Source organism: Thamnophis elegans, chromosome 2 (assembly GCF_009769535.1).
Source record: "Thamnophis elegans isolate rThaEle1 chromosome 2, rThaEle1.pri, whole genome shotgun sequence".
Classification (NCBI taxonomy): domain Eukaryota; kingdom Metazoa; phylum Chordata; class Lepidosauria; order Squamata; family Colubridae; genus Thamnophis; species Thamnophis elegans.
In genome coordinates, this window is record NC_045542.1 from 64951685 (window position 1) to 64970241 (window position 18557).

Below are 18557 nucleotides of genomic sequence, written 5' to 3' on the forward strand. Positions count from 1 at the left end.
GCACATTTTAAAGTTGCTAAGTTTGAAGAACAACAGAGGAGAGTCTCCCCAGGTCTGTTGAGATCCACTGTGTTGGTATTTAGGAGGTGGGGGTCATCCAGAAGGCATAGGGGTTTCCCAAGATTTCAAGTGCATGCCGGGAAGTGTTCCTCTAGCTCAGGCCCAAGTTAAATACTGGTGGCCCCCTCCCCACATCAGGGACTCCCTTCCCCAGCCTTGCAAGGCAGCAACCCTTCCCTTCTCTCTCCCTCCTGGTGGGTGCATTGATCAGGCTCTCTCTTTTCTTTGCTGTTGCATCCAGCATGCCATCGCTTTTTGTTTGAAGGAGTCGGGGAATAAGCCTCCTGTGGTAATGTATCCATCGGCGTGCTCACCTGCCCGCCCACCTGCACCACTTTGCCATCCACTTGGGTTGCTGTTCTTGAACTTCTGGCTGTTCCTGCTGCAATGGGTCTGCCCTTTTCCCCCCCATGCTCCCCGCAACCTGCTTGGGTTCCTCAAGAGGCGAGCTTTCCCTTGCGCCCTCCTATTTTTTCCAGCTGTTTTTAATCTACGGCCAGACCAATCCACAGCTTCCTTGGTTGGCTACAGATGTTCATGGCTGTTGGTCTTATGTCCTCCTTGGAACTGAGGACTGTAATGATCTTGCATCTCTCTAGGAATTTAGAAACTTTGGAATTTTGGGGGTGCCTTTTCATTGTCCGTGAGATGCCTTATTACTCAAAACTATTTCTGTATTCTCTCCAGAGTTATAAGAGACAATCAAATTTTAGGAAGACCACCTCCAGGTGCATATTTTCATCAGTTTAATCTCTGCATACTCTAGCTCCCACCCCACACCTGCACCATGACCCCCTTTTGTCCTTGGTAGCCAGATGAGATGTCCCTAGTTTCTCCCCATCTTCTTTTCTGGAGGAGATAGCTGGAAAAACAGACTAGAAGAAGGATTTCCTTTCTGAATTCGCTGATTCTGCGGGTTATGGAGAGCAGGAGGTTGTTCTCCAAAGCTTACAATTCTTAGATGCCACCCAGGAGTTCTGTTGATCCTCCCTCCAGCTCATTTCAGCAGGAATGGAGGTGTCCCATTTGCTTCCTTTTATTTCTCCTCCTCTTTGCTGGCCTGCTGAGTATCTGTGTCTGCCTGTCTGTGTCCCTCCCTCCTTCCTTCCTTCCTTCCCCTCCTTACCATGTGCACTCTTGATGTGTGGCCTGCCCTGCTCTGTGTGTGTCTCTGCTGGTAGTGTTGCCTTTGTTGTCTTGTGTGCTGTGTCCTGGGGTTGAGGACAAGCATATACAGAGTGGTAAAGGATAGCATATCATTTTCTAAGCGGGTGGGGATGATGGAGGAACTGAAAACTGGGTCTTCCGCCTTTCCCTTATCTCCAAAGCCAATCTTTCCAGTTGGTCTTTGTGGTGTTACAGTCAACCCTAGAAGTCTGATGGTTAGCCATGCTACCTGGGAATTTGGGGGCTTTTAGTGTTACGCAGATATAGGGCATCTTACAAAAGGCTAGTCTAGCCTGTGAGACAAAGCCTGGGATCTGGCCTCCCTTGGACTACATAGTGGGAAAGGATTCTTGTACTTTAGGACAGGGTCTCCAACCTTGGCAAGTTTAAGACTTGTGGACTTCAACTCCCAGAATTCTGGGAGTTGAAGTCCACAGGTCTTAAACTTGCCAAGGTTGGAGAACCTTGCTTTAGGATCATTCAGAAGTGTTCCTGAAATGACCTTCCTCCCCCCCCCCCCCAAATGGCTGAGTCCTTCTGCTTGCCGTCGCTGTTGCCTTTCAAGGGGCTCCTGCAAATTTCTTGCTTGCCCATCCCTCCCTGCTTTTATATCACGCCTCCTTCCCTGCATGCAGTTTGCTCTTGGCATCCAGAGGAGGGGAATACTGTATTTGGGGGGAGGGAGGGGGTTTGATTTCAGTGGGTCCTTTACCCCACTGGGAACTCTCCCTGGTAGCGTCTGTGAAGACTGCTGCATGAGACCAGAGAAGCTTCGAACATTGGGCATGGAGACGGGAGGGCATTGTTCCAGCTTCTCTGGCACATGGAGGTAAAACCCCGCTATCATGGCTTTGAATTCTCCTTCCATTTTTTTTTTTTGGTCCTGCTCAGATCCGCTACCGGAAGGATAAAGCATTGCCCAAACAGACACCGTGTTTCCCTGCCATCACAGGAATAAAGGACTTGGCCAGCGGAGGGGCCATTGCGGCCACAATCCACTACTATTGCCCGCAGCTCATACGCCTTGAAGGTGAGCGACTGAGTAGAAGGAGGGGGCAGCCCTTCAGAGTCACAAGATGAATGGCTCCTCGTTCCTTTTGCTACTATAACCTCCTTGTCTGCTTCCTGGTAGATGTGTGCCTGAAGGAGACCATGTCAGTGGCAGACAGCTTGTATAACCTGCAGATGATCCAGGGCTTTTCTTCAGATTATTTGGGTGGTTCCTGTTTCCTCTCACTGGAGGACCTGCTCTACATGCCACCACTGCTAAGGGTGAGTCCTGGGACTGGCTGGAGAACCAAAAGCTCTGCTACTTGAGAGGCAAAAGGGTGCAGGAAGGAGTCTTCTTGTCTAATTGAAGGAAGAGGAGCAAATGGCTGCCCTGGCACAATGGGGAAGCCCAGAAAAGTTCCTCTTCCTGTGGAGCAAGTGGGGATTATTGCTTTGTACCGGCACTCCGCCTGTCTTGCCCTAATAAATCTTGGCCGATGTCTCAAGCCACATTAACCAAAAGCTGATTGTGCAGAAACAATGAGGCCTTTTAAGGTAGAGGTTGGAGTGGTGCTGGGAGGGGAAAAAAAGAGGTTTGGGTGCGAAGATGGGATTGCTACCCGTTTTGCTTGTCTCCTGTGCTGCTGTAGAGCAGAGATCCCAGGGCTTCCTTCCTGCTCCAATTCAAGCCAAGGGAGAAAAAACCGAGCCTTGACTCACTTCCTGCTTTGCTTCCTCAGGTCAACGTGGGAGTATTCCTGGCTGAATTGTTTCTGTGCTTTGAGGTAGTAAAGCCAGATTTTGTGTGTCCAAAGGAACTGCCCAGAGTTCAAGGTAAGAAGATAGCATGTCCATTCACCACAATTCTTGGGACTTATAAAAATATATATCTTCACAAGAGAACCATTTGTCTCTTCCCAAATACCAGGCCTTTCCTGCCTTGTAATGTAGAAGCTGCTATCATGCAGGGCAGGTTATGCAAAATGAGATAGTAGGCGGTCACATTAAGTTAATGTGTCTCTGAATATGAGGAAGTGGATATTGAAGGGGGGGGGGGAAAGGTAAAGGCCATTGGAAGATGAAGGAGGATGTGCCGATATCGTCACTGTAATCAGCTGAATTGCGTATTTTCACATTTCTTGCAGCTCTTCAACCAATGCTGCTCCTTAAAAAAAAACCAAAATATTCAGGCTCCCAAGTTTTAGGGGGAGGTGAGGGCAGGGAGTCAATCACAGATTGTATATTTTTTCTTAGGGTTCTAAACCAGAAAACAACAGGTTTCCTGTTTTCTAATAGGGAGGCCAAAGCAAAGCATAAGTATCCCAAACATCTCAGAGCAGTTTCATCTAATTTACTAAGCTAAAAGAATTAGCATTTTCCTTCATATAGTTTATATCCTTTGTATCTGTGGGAATATAGATTATTCTGGGTATCTTTTCCTCAGAAGTTTGCATTAATTAATTCATCTTTGTTAACATCCAGGTTCTTCCATATATATTTTTTAGAATTTAGGGGCGAGAGATTTGGAGTTCGTATATCGCAAACACTTCTGCCTCCTTTTTTTCATGAACATGGGATTTTTCTCATTTATTTGTTATACCACATGGTGAATCCCTGTCTAACTGGAGCAATCTGCAGTATATAGCCAGCCAGTGTCTGGGGTACATGCACATCCCCACAGCTATAATTTGGCACTTGATAGGGGACTATCACTGTTGCTCCTTTTGCCAAATCCACATTCCAGCTAGAGTAACAGCAAAGTCCACTGTGATCTGGCACTGCTCCATTCTGGAACAATGGCCTCCTTTCTGAGCTGAGATCAGAGCAGACTTCTTTCCTGCGTCGGTACAGGTGGCTGATACTTCCTCCCTCTTCTGACCTATCAGTGCAATTGTCAGTTTGAATCCTTGCTTTTTCCCTCCTCTCTCTGCTCTTGTAGTAAAACTACTGATTTCTTTCAGATTCCCCTGGCCTGAATGAAGCCTCAACACCAAATAGTGGAAAGAAGAGGTGAGTGAGTCCTTGATCTTTCCACCTGCGGTTATCCCTGTGTTACGTGTATCCTGTCTCCCCTGTGCTGGGAGTGGGTGGCTAGGATTCTGTGTATTGGGAAGCAACATTGAGGATTTCTAAAGACACAGAGAATGGAACGCAGTGGCTCAATGGCTAAGACACTGAGCTTGTCGATCAGAAAGGTCGGCAATTCGAATCCCTAGTGCCACGTAATGGAGGGAGCTCACATTACTTGTCCCAGCTTCTGCCAACCTAGCAGTTCGAAAGCATGTAAAAATGCAAGTAGAAAAAATAGGAGCCACCTTTGATGGGAAGGTAACAGCGTTCTGTGCGCCTTTGCCATGTAGTCGGACGGCCACATGACCATGGAGAATGCCTTCAGACAGCCTGGCTCTTTGGCTTTGAAACAGAGATGAGTACTGCCCCCTAGAGTCGGAAATGAGTAGCACATATGTGCAAGGAGAACCTTTACCTTTACCTTAAAGACACAGAGAATGGATTGTATCCCAGGAGTAAATCCTTTCCTGCAAAGTAGTTGTATGTCTAATGATTAAACAAAGAAACTTAACAAAACAACAGTTCTTCCTTGTCGTCCCCTGCTAAGGGTTCTGATTATATATGTACCTTGGTAAGGGTTGATTCAGGCATTTTGAGTGGCATTACCTGGAAAGGTAGAGAGCAGGCAGTGTGTCTATAATTAGTTTGCCCTCAGACCACCACCCCCGCCCAGTCAGTGGTTGTTGCTCTATCACTAGTCTAATCCAAATGCTGTGTTAGACTCTGGGAACATGCATTGCATATTACAAATGGTGCTTATGAGTTCCCAAGATTAAATATATAACAGGTTTTAAATTAAAATGACTAAAATCTGACTGGATTTCCAAATCTTGCCAGATTTTGGCCCTTTTGTTTTTCTTTATTTTAGTACTGTGCCAAAGACTCCGTGCACTATTGGTCCCTGGATCACCTGTTGCAACCTTTAATAAAGACAATCTTCCTTTTGTAATCCGTCCAAGTACCTTTTGAGTTGTGGCTATTTCAGAGCCTGGTTTGTCACTTGAGAAGTGGCACTCATCCAGGGTTCCAAAACTTGACTTTCCTGTTGATAATTCTATGCTTTTCTCCCCCGGGCCTTTTTTACATGCTAGAAGTCTCTTCAAGTAAAATTGGATCTGGAAGGAGTTATTCCTGCTCTGAGGGTGGGGAGAACTCACTGTGTGTGTTATTGTGTGTTGATGCCTCCTCATGTTTCAAGCTGTGGAACCTGCCTTTGCTCCAGGGGAAAGAACTGAGTCTGGGATGTTCTGAAGTAAGAGTAGAGTGCTACTTGTTCTCACAAGATCTAACTCTTGATCAGGAGAGCCTCCTTGATATGCCTGGATTGAGTTGCATGGTTGGAGGAAAGATTCTTGGCCAGCGCTGCAATTCCCAAATCACTTCAGGCTGATAATTTTTTTTTTTTTTGAAAGACAGAGAAAACCTTTGATCTTATTTAGATCTCTGGCACAGCTCTCCTCTCATTTGCAAGTTATGGGAATGCCTCTAGGCAGCAAATTAGAATAACCTGTTTCTGCAAGTCAGTGAATACACATTCACTTTATCAAATGAATGAATTGATTGACTCTTCACCTTATATAGACACATGTCATATTTATATACATTTGTGTGTGTATATAGTAACTTTAGGATTGTTTAATTCCTTCTTGAGTTTTTTTTGTCCCTCCTGCTTTCTCACCTTCTCCCGTCCCAGGTGTTTAAGTACCTCTAAGTATCCAGTTGCCACCCACAATTTGCTGTTTCTCTTTAGTTAGTATATATATCTGTGAGCAGGGGGGATAGAACTATTTTAGGGAGATTTGTTGCTTATTGGTGCAAATCCTGTATGTTAGTCCTATAATAATCAGGCTAGCGTTCTGTCTTCCTGTGTGCAACATGCAGAAAAGTTATCCCTCTTTTGATCCAATCTTTGCTTCTTGCTCTTGTTTTGCAGTAGCTCCCCTGTGTTCAGCTTGCGCCACCCACTGCTGCCTGGAGGACAGGCACAGTCACCGCTCTGTGGCTCCTTAGGTAAGATCTGGCTCCTTCTCTTCTTCGCCTTGCGGTTCCACGTAACTTTCATGTAGATATAGAAAAAGCAAAGTTTTGTTGGAAGTACATGGTGTTACGCCAGGCATAGCGGCTTTTGAAAATCTTAAAAGGTTATCTTCATCTTGGCTTCCAGCATTTCCCAATGATTAGGTTGGTTTTGAATGCTCAGCGCTGGGTAGCCTTCCAGTGGTTCTGGGCTGTGGCTACACACAGGTCAGGGAAAATAAGAGGCACAGCAAGCTTGTTGGTCTAGTTGTGTGATAAGGACGTACTCCGCCATGTGCTTTCAATTATGTAAAGCAATTGTGGCTTACTCCTTTGAACATTTTCCCACTGAGTTCAGCGACACTTCTAAACTTACATGTTTAAGATTGTACTGTATGCAAATCAACAGCCTTGGATTTTAATGAAATTCCAACCTCAAAAAATAATAATCAAGGAGAGTAAAATGACCAAAGATTGGCCCATTCTAGCGTAATTGCGAAAGATACTTCTGCTAAAGTAGAATATTGTTCCAGTTTCTCCATATTGCTTGTTTCTCCTTACGCTGATCTAATGGGAGAAATAAATGTCTTCCCAGTAATAATCCTCCTGAGGTGCTTGCCATTCTTTTTCAAAGCAGGCTTTGAATCCAGCTACTAGAGAAAACCACTGTGTGATCTCCTTCGAATTGTGCTTTGTTGTGACTTTTCTGCCTTTGTGCACGTAGGTTCCCTGCATCATTCTACATCCATGTCCCAAGTAGAAGGCTTTGGTAAATCATGGAGCAAGAAGCAGCTCAGGTGAGATGTGGGAGGAGGAACTGTGGATCATTTCCTGATACTCCTGAAAAACTAGGAAGAGCTACCAGGAAGAATGCAGAACCGTTGATTAGGCAGCCGTTGATTAACCACGAGCAGTTTGTACAGTGTGGTGGCAAAAGTTAGGCAGGGAGGCAATGAGGGAAAGAATAATAACAATAAGGAAATTAACACAGAAATTAAGATGAAGTGAGCTGGAATAATAGGAAGGAACTAAAAGACTAAATTACTAAAAGGCACCCACTAATGCAGTTTTCTTAGTAAGTGGTTTCCATTTCCCAGTCTAGCCTAAAGTCTTGGCATTCCCTGATGGTCTCCCTTCCGTGTATTAAGTAGGAGTAATACCAAGGACATTAATTTCCCTTAAGCAAAGTTTGAGCCAAAAGGCAAAACGTAAGTGAATAATTGACAGTTAGTGGGGTATCTGTTTACATTTTTGAAATGGTGTTTTAACAGCTGGTAATAGGTTAAGATTAATTTGGCTCAGTCACCAATAAAGTTTTCTGCAAACTTGTAATTTTGAATATATTGGCATCCTGACAACATCCAGAATTCCCAGCTAGCATCTCTGTGATTATCTCGACACATCTGGAAGTGCTAGTTCAGGGATCTAAGATGGAGCAGAAACCAGAGGTGTTGTTCGCATGTGTTGATCAACCCCAATAACATTAAGATACATGGACTCCCAACTCCCAGAATTTCCCAGCCAGCAATCCCCTAAAGTTGAGAAACATTGTGGTAAATACTGAACATCTTCAGAAAATAATTCTTAGTTAGGCCATTGAAAGAAAAGTGGTGGCAAAGGCCATGCCGGTAAAGAATTATGAACATTGAACGCCCAAGTAGTTAGACATGAGTTTGAACAAAGCCAAATCTAATTAATGTGGTTCTAGTTGTTCCAGTTGTAATGATAATTGCTTTTGTTGTTTTTAAGAAACAAAAATGATTTTGACTTTTATTAAGGTGGAAATAATTTAAATGATTTTTTTTAAAATGCAAATTTATTTAAATGATGGAGTTCTTATTTTCCCATTTTCAAAGTTGTACTTAGGGTTGGTTTGCACCAATCATCAACAGTTAAACAGTTCAATTAATTAAAAATAACAGGAAGCAGGATGGCAAATAATTAGATGTGAAAAACATCTGCCTTCCACTGCTCAATGAAAGCTAAATAAAATATTCTGCATATGTTGTTCTGCTTTCTAGTTAAGAGAGTAAACAAAACATTGTGTAGGTCACTGAAAGTTCTACCTGTGTCTGATACCAGAGCATCTTCCCTCCATGACCTCATCTCTGTGGCTTTTTCAACTCATTAATAGCCACCTTCAGGCTTCCAGGCTGTTGTGTTTCCCTCCCACTAATCTGGCAAGTGTTCCATCTCTCAGGCTGGGGGGTCAAATATTACACCCCTCAGACAGGGTTTGCAACTTGGGAGTCCTCCTGGACCCACAGCTGACCTTTGACCACCATTTGTCAGCTGTGACCAGGGGGGCATTTGCCCAGGTTCGCCTGGTGCGCCAGTTGCGACCCTACCTGAACCGGGAGGCCCTCACAACAGTCACTCGTGCCCTTGTGACCTCTAGGCTGGAATACTGCAACGTGCTCTACATGGGGCTGCCCTTGAAGAGCATCCGGCGACTTCAGCTAGTCCAGAATGTGGCCGCGCGAGCGATTGTGGGTGCACATCGGTTCACCCACATAATACCTATCCTCCGCGAGCTGCGCTGGCTACCTGTCGATCTCCGGGTGCGCTTCAAGGTGCTACTTGCCACCCATAAAGCCCTTCATGGTAGTGGATCTGGATACTTGAGAGACCGCCTCCTGCCAATTACCTCCTCGCGACCAATTAGATCACATAGATTAGGCCTCCTCCGGATTCCATCTGCCAGTCAGTGTCGACTGGCAACCACGCGGAGGAGAGCCTTCTCGGTAGTAGCTCCAACCCTTTGGAACGATCTCCCTGTGGAGATTCGTACCCTCACCACCCTCCAGACCTTCTGCGCAGCCCTTAAAATCTGGCTATCCCGTCAGGCCTGGGGCTAAAGATTGTAATCCATCCCCACCCGAATGGTATGAATGTTGTGTTCTTTTTAATTATGTATTGTGCCTATGTGACATTGTTTGTATCCCCTTTCCCTATGAGTTGTAAGCCGCCCTGAGTCCCCCCAGGGAAAAGGGCGGCCTATAAATAAATTTTTCCAATTCCAATTTTTCCAATTCCAAGTCCTTTTCCTTAAGTCCAGGAACTTTAAAACTATAACCTGGAATTCTCGGGAGGTATGAGGAAGACTAGATATTTAGGGTAAGAGTCGCGTAGGATGTCATAGCTATAGGTTTGGATATAAAATTGTGAAAAAGAAGCTATACAATGCTGGGGTAGAAGTTCAAATTGGACTTTCTCAGCCAATCCTTTCTGACTCTTAATATTCTCCTTTTTTCCTCCTTTTTTTCTAGCCATCCCTTGTCACAGGCGGTCTCGTTCAGCATCCCCTTTGGCCTGGACAGTGATGTGGATATTGTGATGGGGAACCCGGTGGGCATCCTTCGTTCTGTCAGTTCTGACAGCCTGGCGCCGACCCTCTATTCCTCCTTGCCTCGCTCTTCCCACCCATGGCCTACTGAGGCTGCTGAGGCCCCCAATGGATTAGTAATGCCGTCACTCCATGGGGCTGGACACAAAAATCAAGAGGGACCAGCTCTAGAGAACGGCTTAAATGATGGCTACCCTGACTTGCCCACCATTGAGGAAGCACTGCAGATCATTCACAGCAGTGAACGCCTGGTCCCCGAGGGAGCCCCCGATGGCTTTTATTTGCACTCACCAGAGCCTCCTAGAACGTCTGTGCTGGAAAAGACTCCCCTGCCCACTGTTTACCGCTGCCATAACGGGGGCCCCAATGGTGCAGAACCTGTGCAAGAAGGTAGCCTGGACTCCGATGCTGAGGAGCCCTTGAGGCTTGCAGGAGGCCCCGACGATTCCACCTCAGGCGTGAGCTCCCTGAGTTCACAGCCAGAGAGCACTGCCTCCTCTGTCTCTGGGGTGCGCATGACCAGCTTTGCAGAACGCAAGAAGAAACTGGCAGCTACCGACAGCAAGTCTAGCGGGATCAGCTCTGAAGGTTCAGAGGCTGGTCAGGGGCCATCAGAAGAAAGCCCCGCCCAAAGCCCTGCCCTTAGCTCAGAAATGAGCCAGTTGAGTTCCCGGTTGGAGGAGAAACGTCGGGCCATCGAGGCTCAGAAGAAACGCATAGAGGCTATATTTACCCGGCATCGTCAGCGCTTGGGCAAGAGTGCCTTCTTACAACTACAGAAGGCTCCTGACTCTCAGTCTGAGGATGGTCGACTTGCCCTGGAGGAGCGGCTTGCTCAGCTAGAGACCGAGGAAGAAGCTGGAAGCCCACGTACCCGCCTGGATAATAAACAGGTTACTTTCTCTCCTGATATCACCAAAGGGGGACCGCTTGATGAGAATCTGGGTGATTACAACCGAGCAGTGGCCAAACTGAACACAGCTTTGAGCTCACTGCAGTTGGACATGCAGCGCCTGAGTGAGCAACAGCAACGCCTCATGCAGGAGAAGAAGCCTAGCGCACAAGCCTGGGTGATCCCAGCCCCAAGGACTGGCCGCGAGGGGGCTCCTCCCCGCTCTTCACTGGAACTGTCCTCCCCTTCGCCTTCGCCTTCCCGCAAATCTCGCTCACCCCAGCCCACACCCAAGAAGTCTCCAGCCCCCATGCCTCCCAAGAGTCCCAAACACACCCGGCCAGTTGAGCTAAAGCTGCCACCACTCACACGAGTCCTGACGCCTCCTCATAACGTGGACAATCTTCCACACCTCCGCAAATTCTCCCCCAGCCAGGTTCCTGTACAGACTCGTTCCTCCATCCATTTTGCTGAGGAGGTGCTGCCTGTGCCTGAGGTGGAAGCCCAGAATAATCTACGGCCAGTGGCCTCTGTTCCTCCACAAGGAGGCAATGCTCGTGTTTCAGGTGATGGCACCAGTGATGTCTCCTCACCCAGTGATCGACACAGTAGCCTGATTGAAATCCCTCTGTCTAGCTTAAAAGGAGAGGAGGATGAAGATGTGGATGGGGATGACTCCCTGGAGGAATCAATTGCTGAGACTTTGGATTCTGAGCCCCGTACAGGTCTGGGCTTCTTTTTTAAGGTGAGAATTGAAGTAACAATTCTTACTTACCTGACAGAGCTTTCTGCCTTCTGTAAAAGAGCTTCTGGAAGAAGGGAAGGAGGCTGGCTGGGGCTTCTGCTTAGATACTAGCAGTTCTGAGATGAACTTGGATGATCTGGGCATGTCAGATTCTGACAAGGGAAGTGTGTCCCAAAATGCCACCTGGTAGGCACAAGCTTATTAGGTGGGAATTGTCAGACAGGATTTAAACTCTGTGTGTGAAGATGTGCAAGTAACTCCTGTTTGAGTAATAATAGAACATGAGAAAAATGTTTTCTGATGATTTTTTTCTGTTCTGCCACTGGCCAGCCTAAATCCCAGCAGTTGCAACAACTTCAGTAGTTGTTCTCTAGTCATCAGATTAAAGATCCTGAAGTCATGTGTGTGATAATATTTGTTGCAACTGAATCCTGTTTACTGACTTCTATTTGCACGACCACTTTCAAAATATGATAGTAAGCCTGCGGCCCACTGACATAATCCTAGAGGTAGCACCAAGTCTCATAGATTTCAAATACAATTTGGTTGAAGTCTGCTACAAGCAGAACACAAAACTGGCATGAGTAGGCAAAAGGGAAGTGCTCAAGTCCTCCAAGATGTGCGGGAAATTATTGTCAGAGTCTCCAATCTGAGGGAGGAGAGGACAAGAGTGAACTAACTCTTTTGGAATTCAAAATTGATGCTGATCCATTAGGGTTACTCAGCTGACATGTTTTTTTCCACACAGGATGAGGATAAGGCCGAAGAGGAAATGGCACAGAAGCGAGCCACTTTCTTAGAGAGACAGCAGCGGCGAAGTGAGGAGGCACGGCGCAGAAAACAGTGGCAGGAGGCAGAGAAGGAACAGAAGAAAGAGGAAGCCAAGTAAGATGGGATGAGCCATCATATTGTTGTCTCTATACTTGCCACTCTGCCCAGTGGCATGGTAGCTGCTTTGATGTAGTGAGGTATCACCTGTCATATGCATGCGACTATTAGAACCAAGCAATTGGTGCCAATTTACACATATCTTTTCAACCCGGCCAATTAACAGCAGGGTGCGACAGAGTCATACAATTTTGATAGTTGGATGGATAGAGCCAATTGATTAATATCCCCTGTGGATTTCTGACTATTTTTTCCAGAGTTCAAACAGATGAGCGGGCCCGAGTAGAGGAAGAAGTTGGGCCAAGGCGTGGCGACTTCACTCGCCAAGAGTACCAGAGGCGTCATCAACTCAAACTGATGGACGATCTAGATAAAGTGCTGCGTCATAAGCCCACAACCGTTCGTGCCCTAAAGAAAGGACGGCCTAAAACAGTCTTTTGCGATGATTCTGCCCTTGCCCGCAGCCCTATCAAAGGACTCCTTGGTAAGAGTTATGACAAGAGGGAGGAAGGCCAGGAAAAGAAGTCCAGTTTCATCAAGACAGGGAAAAGTCTGAGAATTGAGACTGAAGGGTCCTCTGGAGTGTGAGGAGGGGGTTTCAAAGGCTGTGATTACTGTAGTTTTCAGAGTACAACACTCACTGGTGTATAAGACGCACCAAGATTTTGAAGAGGCAAATTTTAAAAAAAGGTTTTGCACTCTGCAGACCTCCCAAAAACGGCCCATTTTTTATGAAAACAGGCCCGGTTTTGTCAAAAAAAGGGCATGAATAGCCTTTAGGAGGCTTGTAAAATGCTCCTGGGGGCTGGGGTAAAAATGAGCAAAAAATTGCCCATTTTTTTGCGAAAAGGGCCCATTTTTTGTCAAAAAAAGAGAGGGGTGTATAGCCTTTAGGAGGCTTGTAGGCCTTCCGCATAGCCTTGAAGAACTGGCTCGCCCGTCAGGCCTGGGGATAGGATAGTTGCCCCTCCCGAATGATGAATGTATGTTGTTTGCTATTTTATTACATGTTGTCCTACTGTCTGTATTCCCCCCCTTTCCAGTTTTTGTGTGAGCCGCCCTGAGTCCCCTCAGGGAAAAGGGCGGCCTACAAATTCTAATAAAATTCTAAAAATTCAAAATTCTCCTGGGGGCTGGGGGGGGGAAATGAGCAAAAAACGCCCCTTTTTTGCTCATTTCTGCCCTCCCCAGCCCCCAGAAGCACTCTGGAAGCATCCTAAAGGCTATGCACGGCCATTTTTGCAAAGGGGGCGGGGTTTCAGGAGGCCAAAAATGCTGTATTCAGTGCATAAGACGCACCCAGATTTTCACCCTCTTTTCTGAGGGAAAAAGGTGCATCTTATACTCCGAAAAATGTGGTATATTGATCTATCATGATGTCATCATCTGCCTGTATGCCTATCCCTTAGCCCCCGGGATGATAATGAATTATCAAAGGTCTTAGTTGGTTCTCCCTCTGCCTGACCTGGCTAGGTTAATCTCTTGTGAGGCTTTAGGGATTTCCAAAACCCTTATAATGATTACAGTTCTGGATTTCATTACTTTCACCAAACTGTTTTTATTGATACCTGATCTTACTAACCAGTGGTGAAATTCAATTTTTTTTTATCACCGATTCTGTGGATGTGGCTTGGTGGGCGTGGCAGGGGAAGGATACTGCAAAATCTCCATTCCCACTCCACTCGGGGGCCACCTAGAGGTGGTATTTGCCAATTCTCTGAACTACTCAAAATTTCCGCTACTGGTTCTCCAGAATCTGCTGAATTTCACCCCTGTTACTAACCCAATTTGGTACATTTTGGACTTTCTTTAACTGCGGCATAGATAGCTGGTGGTCTTAGAGGTGGGATTAATATAATTTTTAAACATAGATTGTCAGACAATTTTCAACACATGCATCAATCCTTTGGAGAAGTAGTTTGGGAAAGGGAAGTAGGTTTCTTTTTTATCAGTTTGATAATACTTGGCTCTATTCTCTGTTTTAGAATCATGTCTTGCCTTCATGGTATCTGCTACAGTGGTGTCTTGTTTTTTTTTTAATGCAGCACTGGTTATTATTTTAAAATTCTTGGTGACTTAGATCAGAAGGCTTATGGGATTGTCTGATAGGATGACATTATGCCATCCTTTCAGATGAGATTTTAACACAGGTCTGCCATTATTGCAACACACAAATGATTTATTTTAATAGATGCTATGAAACAGTCAGTTGGGCTCTGCTGACAATGGAGGAAGCAAGCATTTGATTCTTTAGCTGCTTAATTGCATGCAATTGTTAGTTTTGACTTAGTACCTTTGGAAGTTGCTTTGTTGATTCCCCCCACCCCACCCCAAGAAACAAAAATCAAGGTCTGACAAACTCTCAAAATGAATGAGCTTCTTTCTTAGTCTTATAAATGAGGCTACTATGCCAGCTCTTATTGGCATCCGTTTTTCTTAGGCTCCAAGCTCAGCAAAGTCTACTCTCAGTCTACTCTCTCTCTTTCGACTGTGGCCAATGATCCGGGAAACTCCCTCTTCGTCAAGAGAGCTTCGCGGTGAGTAGGCATTGCTTCTCTATATGGCTGGCAATTGGGTGAGGAAGATTTAGACCTGGGAGCCATATCCAAGGAAATGCATCTGTGTACAAATGATTGAAGTTTTCTTAAATCCAGGGTTAAATATATTGATCTGTTCCCCAGAGCTGCATCACCTTCTGGGCCAATGTCTCCTAATCGATTGCTGCCAAATCAGAACCGGGAACGTGATTGGGAAAATGCATCGACTGCCTCCTCACCAGCTTCCATTCCAGAATATACTGGTAAATCATATTCTGCTGTTCCACAGATCATAACATTCCTCTCCAGTCATGGCAGAGGGTGGTTGTCTAGAACACACAAACACACCCCACACACACTTCCAGGTGTCCCATCTTGAAGTGGCCTTGGCTATGCGTAAGGCCCTTCTGGTTCCATCTTCTTTCACTGCAAAGCATTTATGAATGCTTTTTTTTGTCTGCTTTCCTTCAGAAGGGGAGAAATGTAACCTATCTTCTAGGCTAACTTCATTGTATTTCTGCAGGGCCCAAGCTGTACAAGGAGCCCAGTGCCAAGTCCAATAAATACATCATCCATAATGCATTGTCTCACTGCTGCCTCGCTGGCAAGGTCAATGAACCCCAGAAAATCCGTATCTTGGAGGTAAGTCAAGACATAGTGAAAATGAACCATGGGAAAGATAGTCCTCCTTTCTTGAAATGGGCACAGCATGCAGACGTTGGTATCAAATCTAAGAGTAATTGCCTTATAAATTGGGACAAGTGTGGCTGCAGCTGTACATCAATAGCTTTGGAGCTACAGGTAGTCCTTGGTAGTCCACTCACTCAGCAACTGTTTGGTTACCACAGCACTGAACATCTCGTCCTCAAAGTTCTGGCCATTTCAGCATCTCCATGGTGTCATGATCACAATCTGGGCAACTGGCTTGCACTTATGACAGTTGCAGAGTCCCATAATCACATGATTGCTATTTGCAACTTTCTCTGCCAACTTCCCTCAAATAAAAGAAATGAGAAAGCTGGCTAGGAAGGTCATAAGTTGCTCTTAAGTCGTCTCACCTTGCAACATCACAAACCTCAATGAGGCACACCAGTTCCTTGTGTACCCTCCTGCCTGGAAGCAGCCATCACAGGCCTTGTACTTGAGCCTCACCGGCCACTCACACACCCTACCCTGCTCAAGAGCAGCCAATTTAGGCCTTGCCCCTCATGTAACACACTAGTCCCTCGTGACCTCTCCCTCACTTGACAACAACCACTTACATGCCTGTGAGCCTACTTCCAAACTTCCTGGACTTCCTATTTCCTGCTGGTTTACCCATTGACTTAGTTGTTGGAAGCTATGAGGGTGTTGTAAAGAGGTCCTTGCCTAACAACCTGTGAACCTCGCTTAACAATGGCAATAGAGGCTGCTAGGATTGCCATTGCTACGTGATGCAAATAACTATACATGTCATGCTTTATGATTGCATCACTTAGCAATTGAAATTCTGCTTCCAATCATGATTAACTGGGGAAATACAAATATATTTCTATGTATATTTGTATTGGCTTAATTTAGTAGGCTGGGTGCTTCTTCATAAGATTTTCCTTCTGGTGTCCTTAAATATATGCCAGTGCTTTATAGCCCTTGTTAAGCAGTTTACAGAATCAGCAAATTTCCCCCAACAATCTGGGTCCTCATTTTATCCACCTCAGAAAGCTGGAAGGCTGAGTCAATCTTGAGCCGGTCAGAATCGAACTGATCGAGTCAGCAGAGTTAGCCTGCAATACTGCATTCTAACCATTGTGTCACTATGGTTATTGTTTTGTGTTTTATACTTTGGCCTTATCTAATCTTTTGATTATGTTTCTTTCCTCTCAATCTTAGGAAGTTGAAAAGAGCAAAGCGAACCACTTCCTCATTCTCTTCCGTGATTCAAGTTGCCAGTTCCGGGCGCTCTACACCCTGTCTGGGGAAACAGATGAATTGATACGTTTAGCAGGCTACGGGCCCCGCACCATTACCTTGCCCATGATTGAAGGCATTTACAAGTATAGCTCTGATCGCAAGCGTTTCACTCAGATTCCCAGCAAGACCATGTCCATGAGTGTGGACGCCTTCACTATCCAGGGCCATCTCTGGCAGACCAAGAAGCCAGGCACCCCCAAGAAGCCAAGCACACCAAAAGAGCTGTGACCTGAAGAACCTGGTGTTACTCCTACTCTCTGCCTAGATTTAGATCTACGACACCTAACGGCTGGCCATCCGTGATGGATGACTTGAGTTGACGAGGCTGTTGGGCATGGGTCTGAGACTCTAGTCCTGGGCCAGCACTATCTCTGGCTGGATCAGAGTTATCTGTGAAATTCTTCTGGTGCCTGCTATGAAGATGAGACTACTATTGGCTGCTTTGGGTTGTGGGGCGGTATGGTGTTGGAAGGCTAGGTTCTGTGTAACCTGCAAATCCCGTAAGCTAAAGTCTCAAAGAGTTGCCATAGTAACATTGCCCTAAATAAGGGTTTGCTTCTTGCCTCTAACCACTACCTGAATGTTAATGTGCGGCCAGAAGGAAGAGTCTATTTTTCAGACTCCTTGTTTGCCTGGAAGATTCTGTTGGTTTTTTCATTTCTTGGGTCTCCCTGTTTATACTTATACATACTATACATATTATATATATATATGAGCTATTTAATGATTTTTCAATTATTTGTATATAAAAAAGAACAAATTTGGAACAGCGGGTAGGGTGAATTTGTATATGAAGTTGGCATGGTGGAGGTAGTACAGAGCAAGGAGTGTATGTATGTATGTGTGCTCATTCCTTTTTCCCTTTTGTCTACTCCCTTATTTACAAGGGCTATTGGGTGTACAGCTGAGAAAGAGCTGTTAATGGGATCTCTTTTCAGCAGCTGCTATCATTTACATGTTGAGAAGCTGGTGGCTACTACAGTCATAGAGCAGGTCTCTGTGTACCCCGAGTTGAACTGCCAAAAGAAAACTCCAACCACTTTAGGGAGGAGTGTGGTCCATCTTCCTTTTTCTCTTTCCTCCTTCCTTTCTCCAAACCCTGTTTACCTGCTTCCAAGGCTGTGAGGCTGGGTATGCAGCCTTCCCAAGAGATAGAGGAGCCTGGGCGCAGAATGTTAAGTAGCCCTTGATTATTGGAGCCTCATTTGCCATCCAACCTTTATGCCTCGGATAGAAGTTGCTTGCAAAGCAGAGTAAGGGGAAGTTGGGAGGGAGCCAGTCCCATTCAGCTTGGATGCTTCACTCTAATCCTGTCTTGTTCAACCTTATTCTGGTCTCTTGTGGTTGGCTGAGCGTCATGTAGGTGTCTGGGGGGTATAGGGCAGGGTTGAGTTGATGTAAAAAGTGGGTTGGGATTTTTGTCCTTCCCACTTAATAAAGTAACTTAAACGAGCTCTTTACTGGTCATGACTCGGTGAATGTTTGAATCTTGAAGCCTGTACCACTGATAAGCAGGCGAAGCGTCCTTGCTCCTGTGCAAGACTAGTGGATACTGAAATTAGAAACTGAATGCCACACAGTTGTGAAAGGGGCTCGTTCATTCCTACTTTCCATAATATGTGGTAGAATAGTTTAGAATGAATACTATCCCTTGATTATTTTAAGTAAAAAATGCAGGCATACCAGGGAGGTTGCTGAAATCTACCTGTGGAGGAAAAATGCAGGTGTCTGTGTTCAACGAGGAGCTCAAGATAGGATTAGCTCCTATTGTCTTGTATCTTAAGAAACTCCTGCCAGTATTTGTTAGTGGAATTGAAAGTTATTCTGTGCTCTATGGATTTATCCACTTTTTCCTACTTGTTCAAATGCATTTAAAGCCATAAGGGGAACATACTC

General features: G+C 45.6%; 1 protein-coding gene across 3 annotated transcripts in view; it reads left to right on the forward strand.

The window, feature by feature from the left end:
* Positions 1-18114, forward strand: part of CAMSAP3 (calmodulin regulated spectrin associated protein family member 3) — a 41377-nt gene extending 23263 nt beyond the window's left edge. The window contains exons 5-18 of one of the 3 annotated variants that reach the window (XM_032208539.1): positions 302-349; positions 2119-2257; positions 2360-2499; positions 2958-3051; positions 4179-4227; positions 6221-6297; positions 7028-7100; positions 9573-11286; positions 12035-12171; positions 12432-12658; positions 14615-14711; positions 14856-14974; positions 15235-15353; positions 16581-18114. In XM_032208539.1, the coding sequence (XP_032064430.1) occupies positions 302-349; positions 2119-2257; positions 2360-2499; positions 2958-3051; positions 4179-4227; positions 6221-6297; positions 7028-7100; positions 9573-11286; positions 12035-12171; positions 12432-12658; positions 14615-14711; positions 14856-14974; positions 15235-15353; positions 16581-16889 (3342 nt within the window). In that variant the 3' untranslated portion in view covers positions 16890-18114. The remainder of the gene's footprint in view (positions 1-301; positions 350-2118; positions 2258-2359; positions 2500-2957; positions 3052-4178; positions 4228-6220; positions 6298-7027; positions 7101-9572; positions 11287-12034; positions 12172-12431; positions 12659-14614; positions 14712-14855; positions 14975-15234; positions 15354-16580) is intronic. The other 2 variants (XM_032208540.1, XM_032208541.1) reach the window with 2 other exon arrangements.
* The last annotated feature ends 443 nt before the right edge of the window (positions 18115-18557 follow it).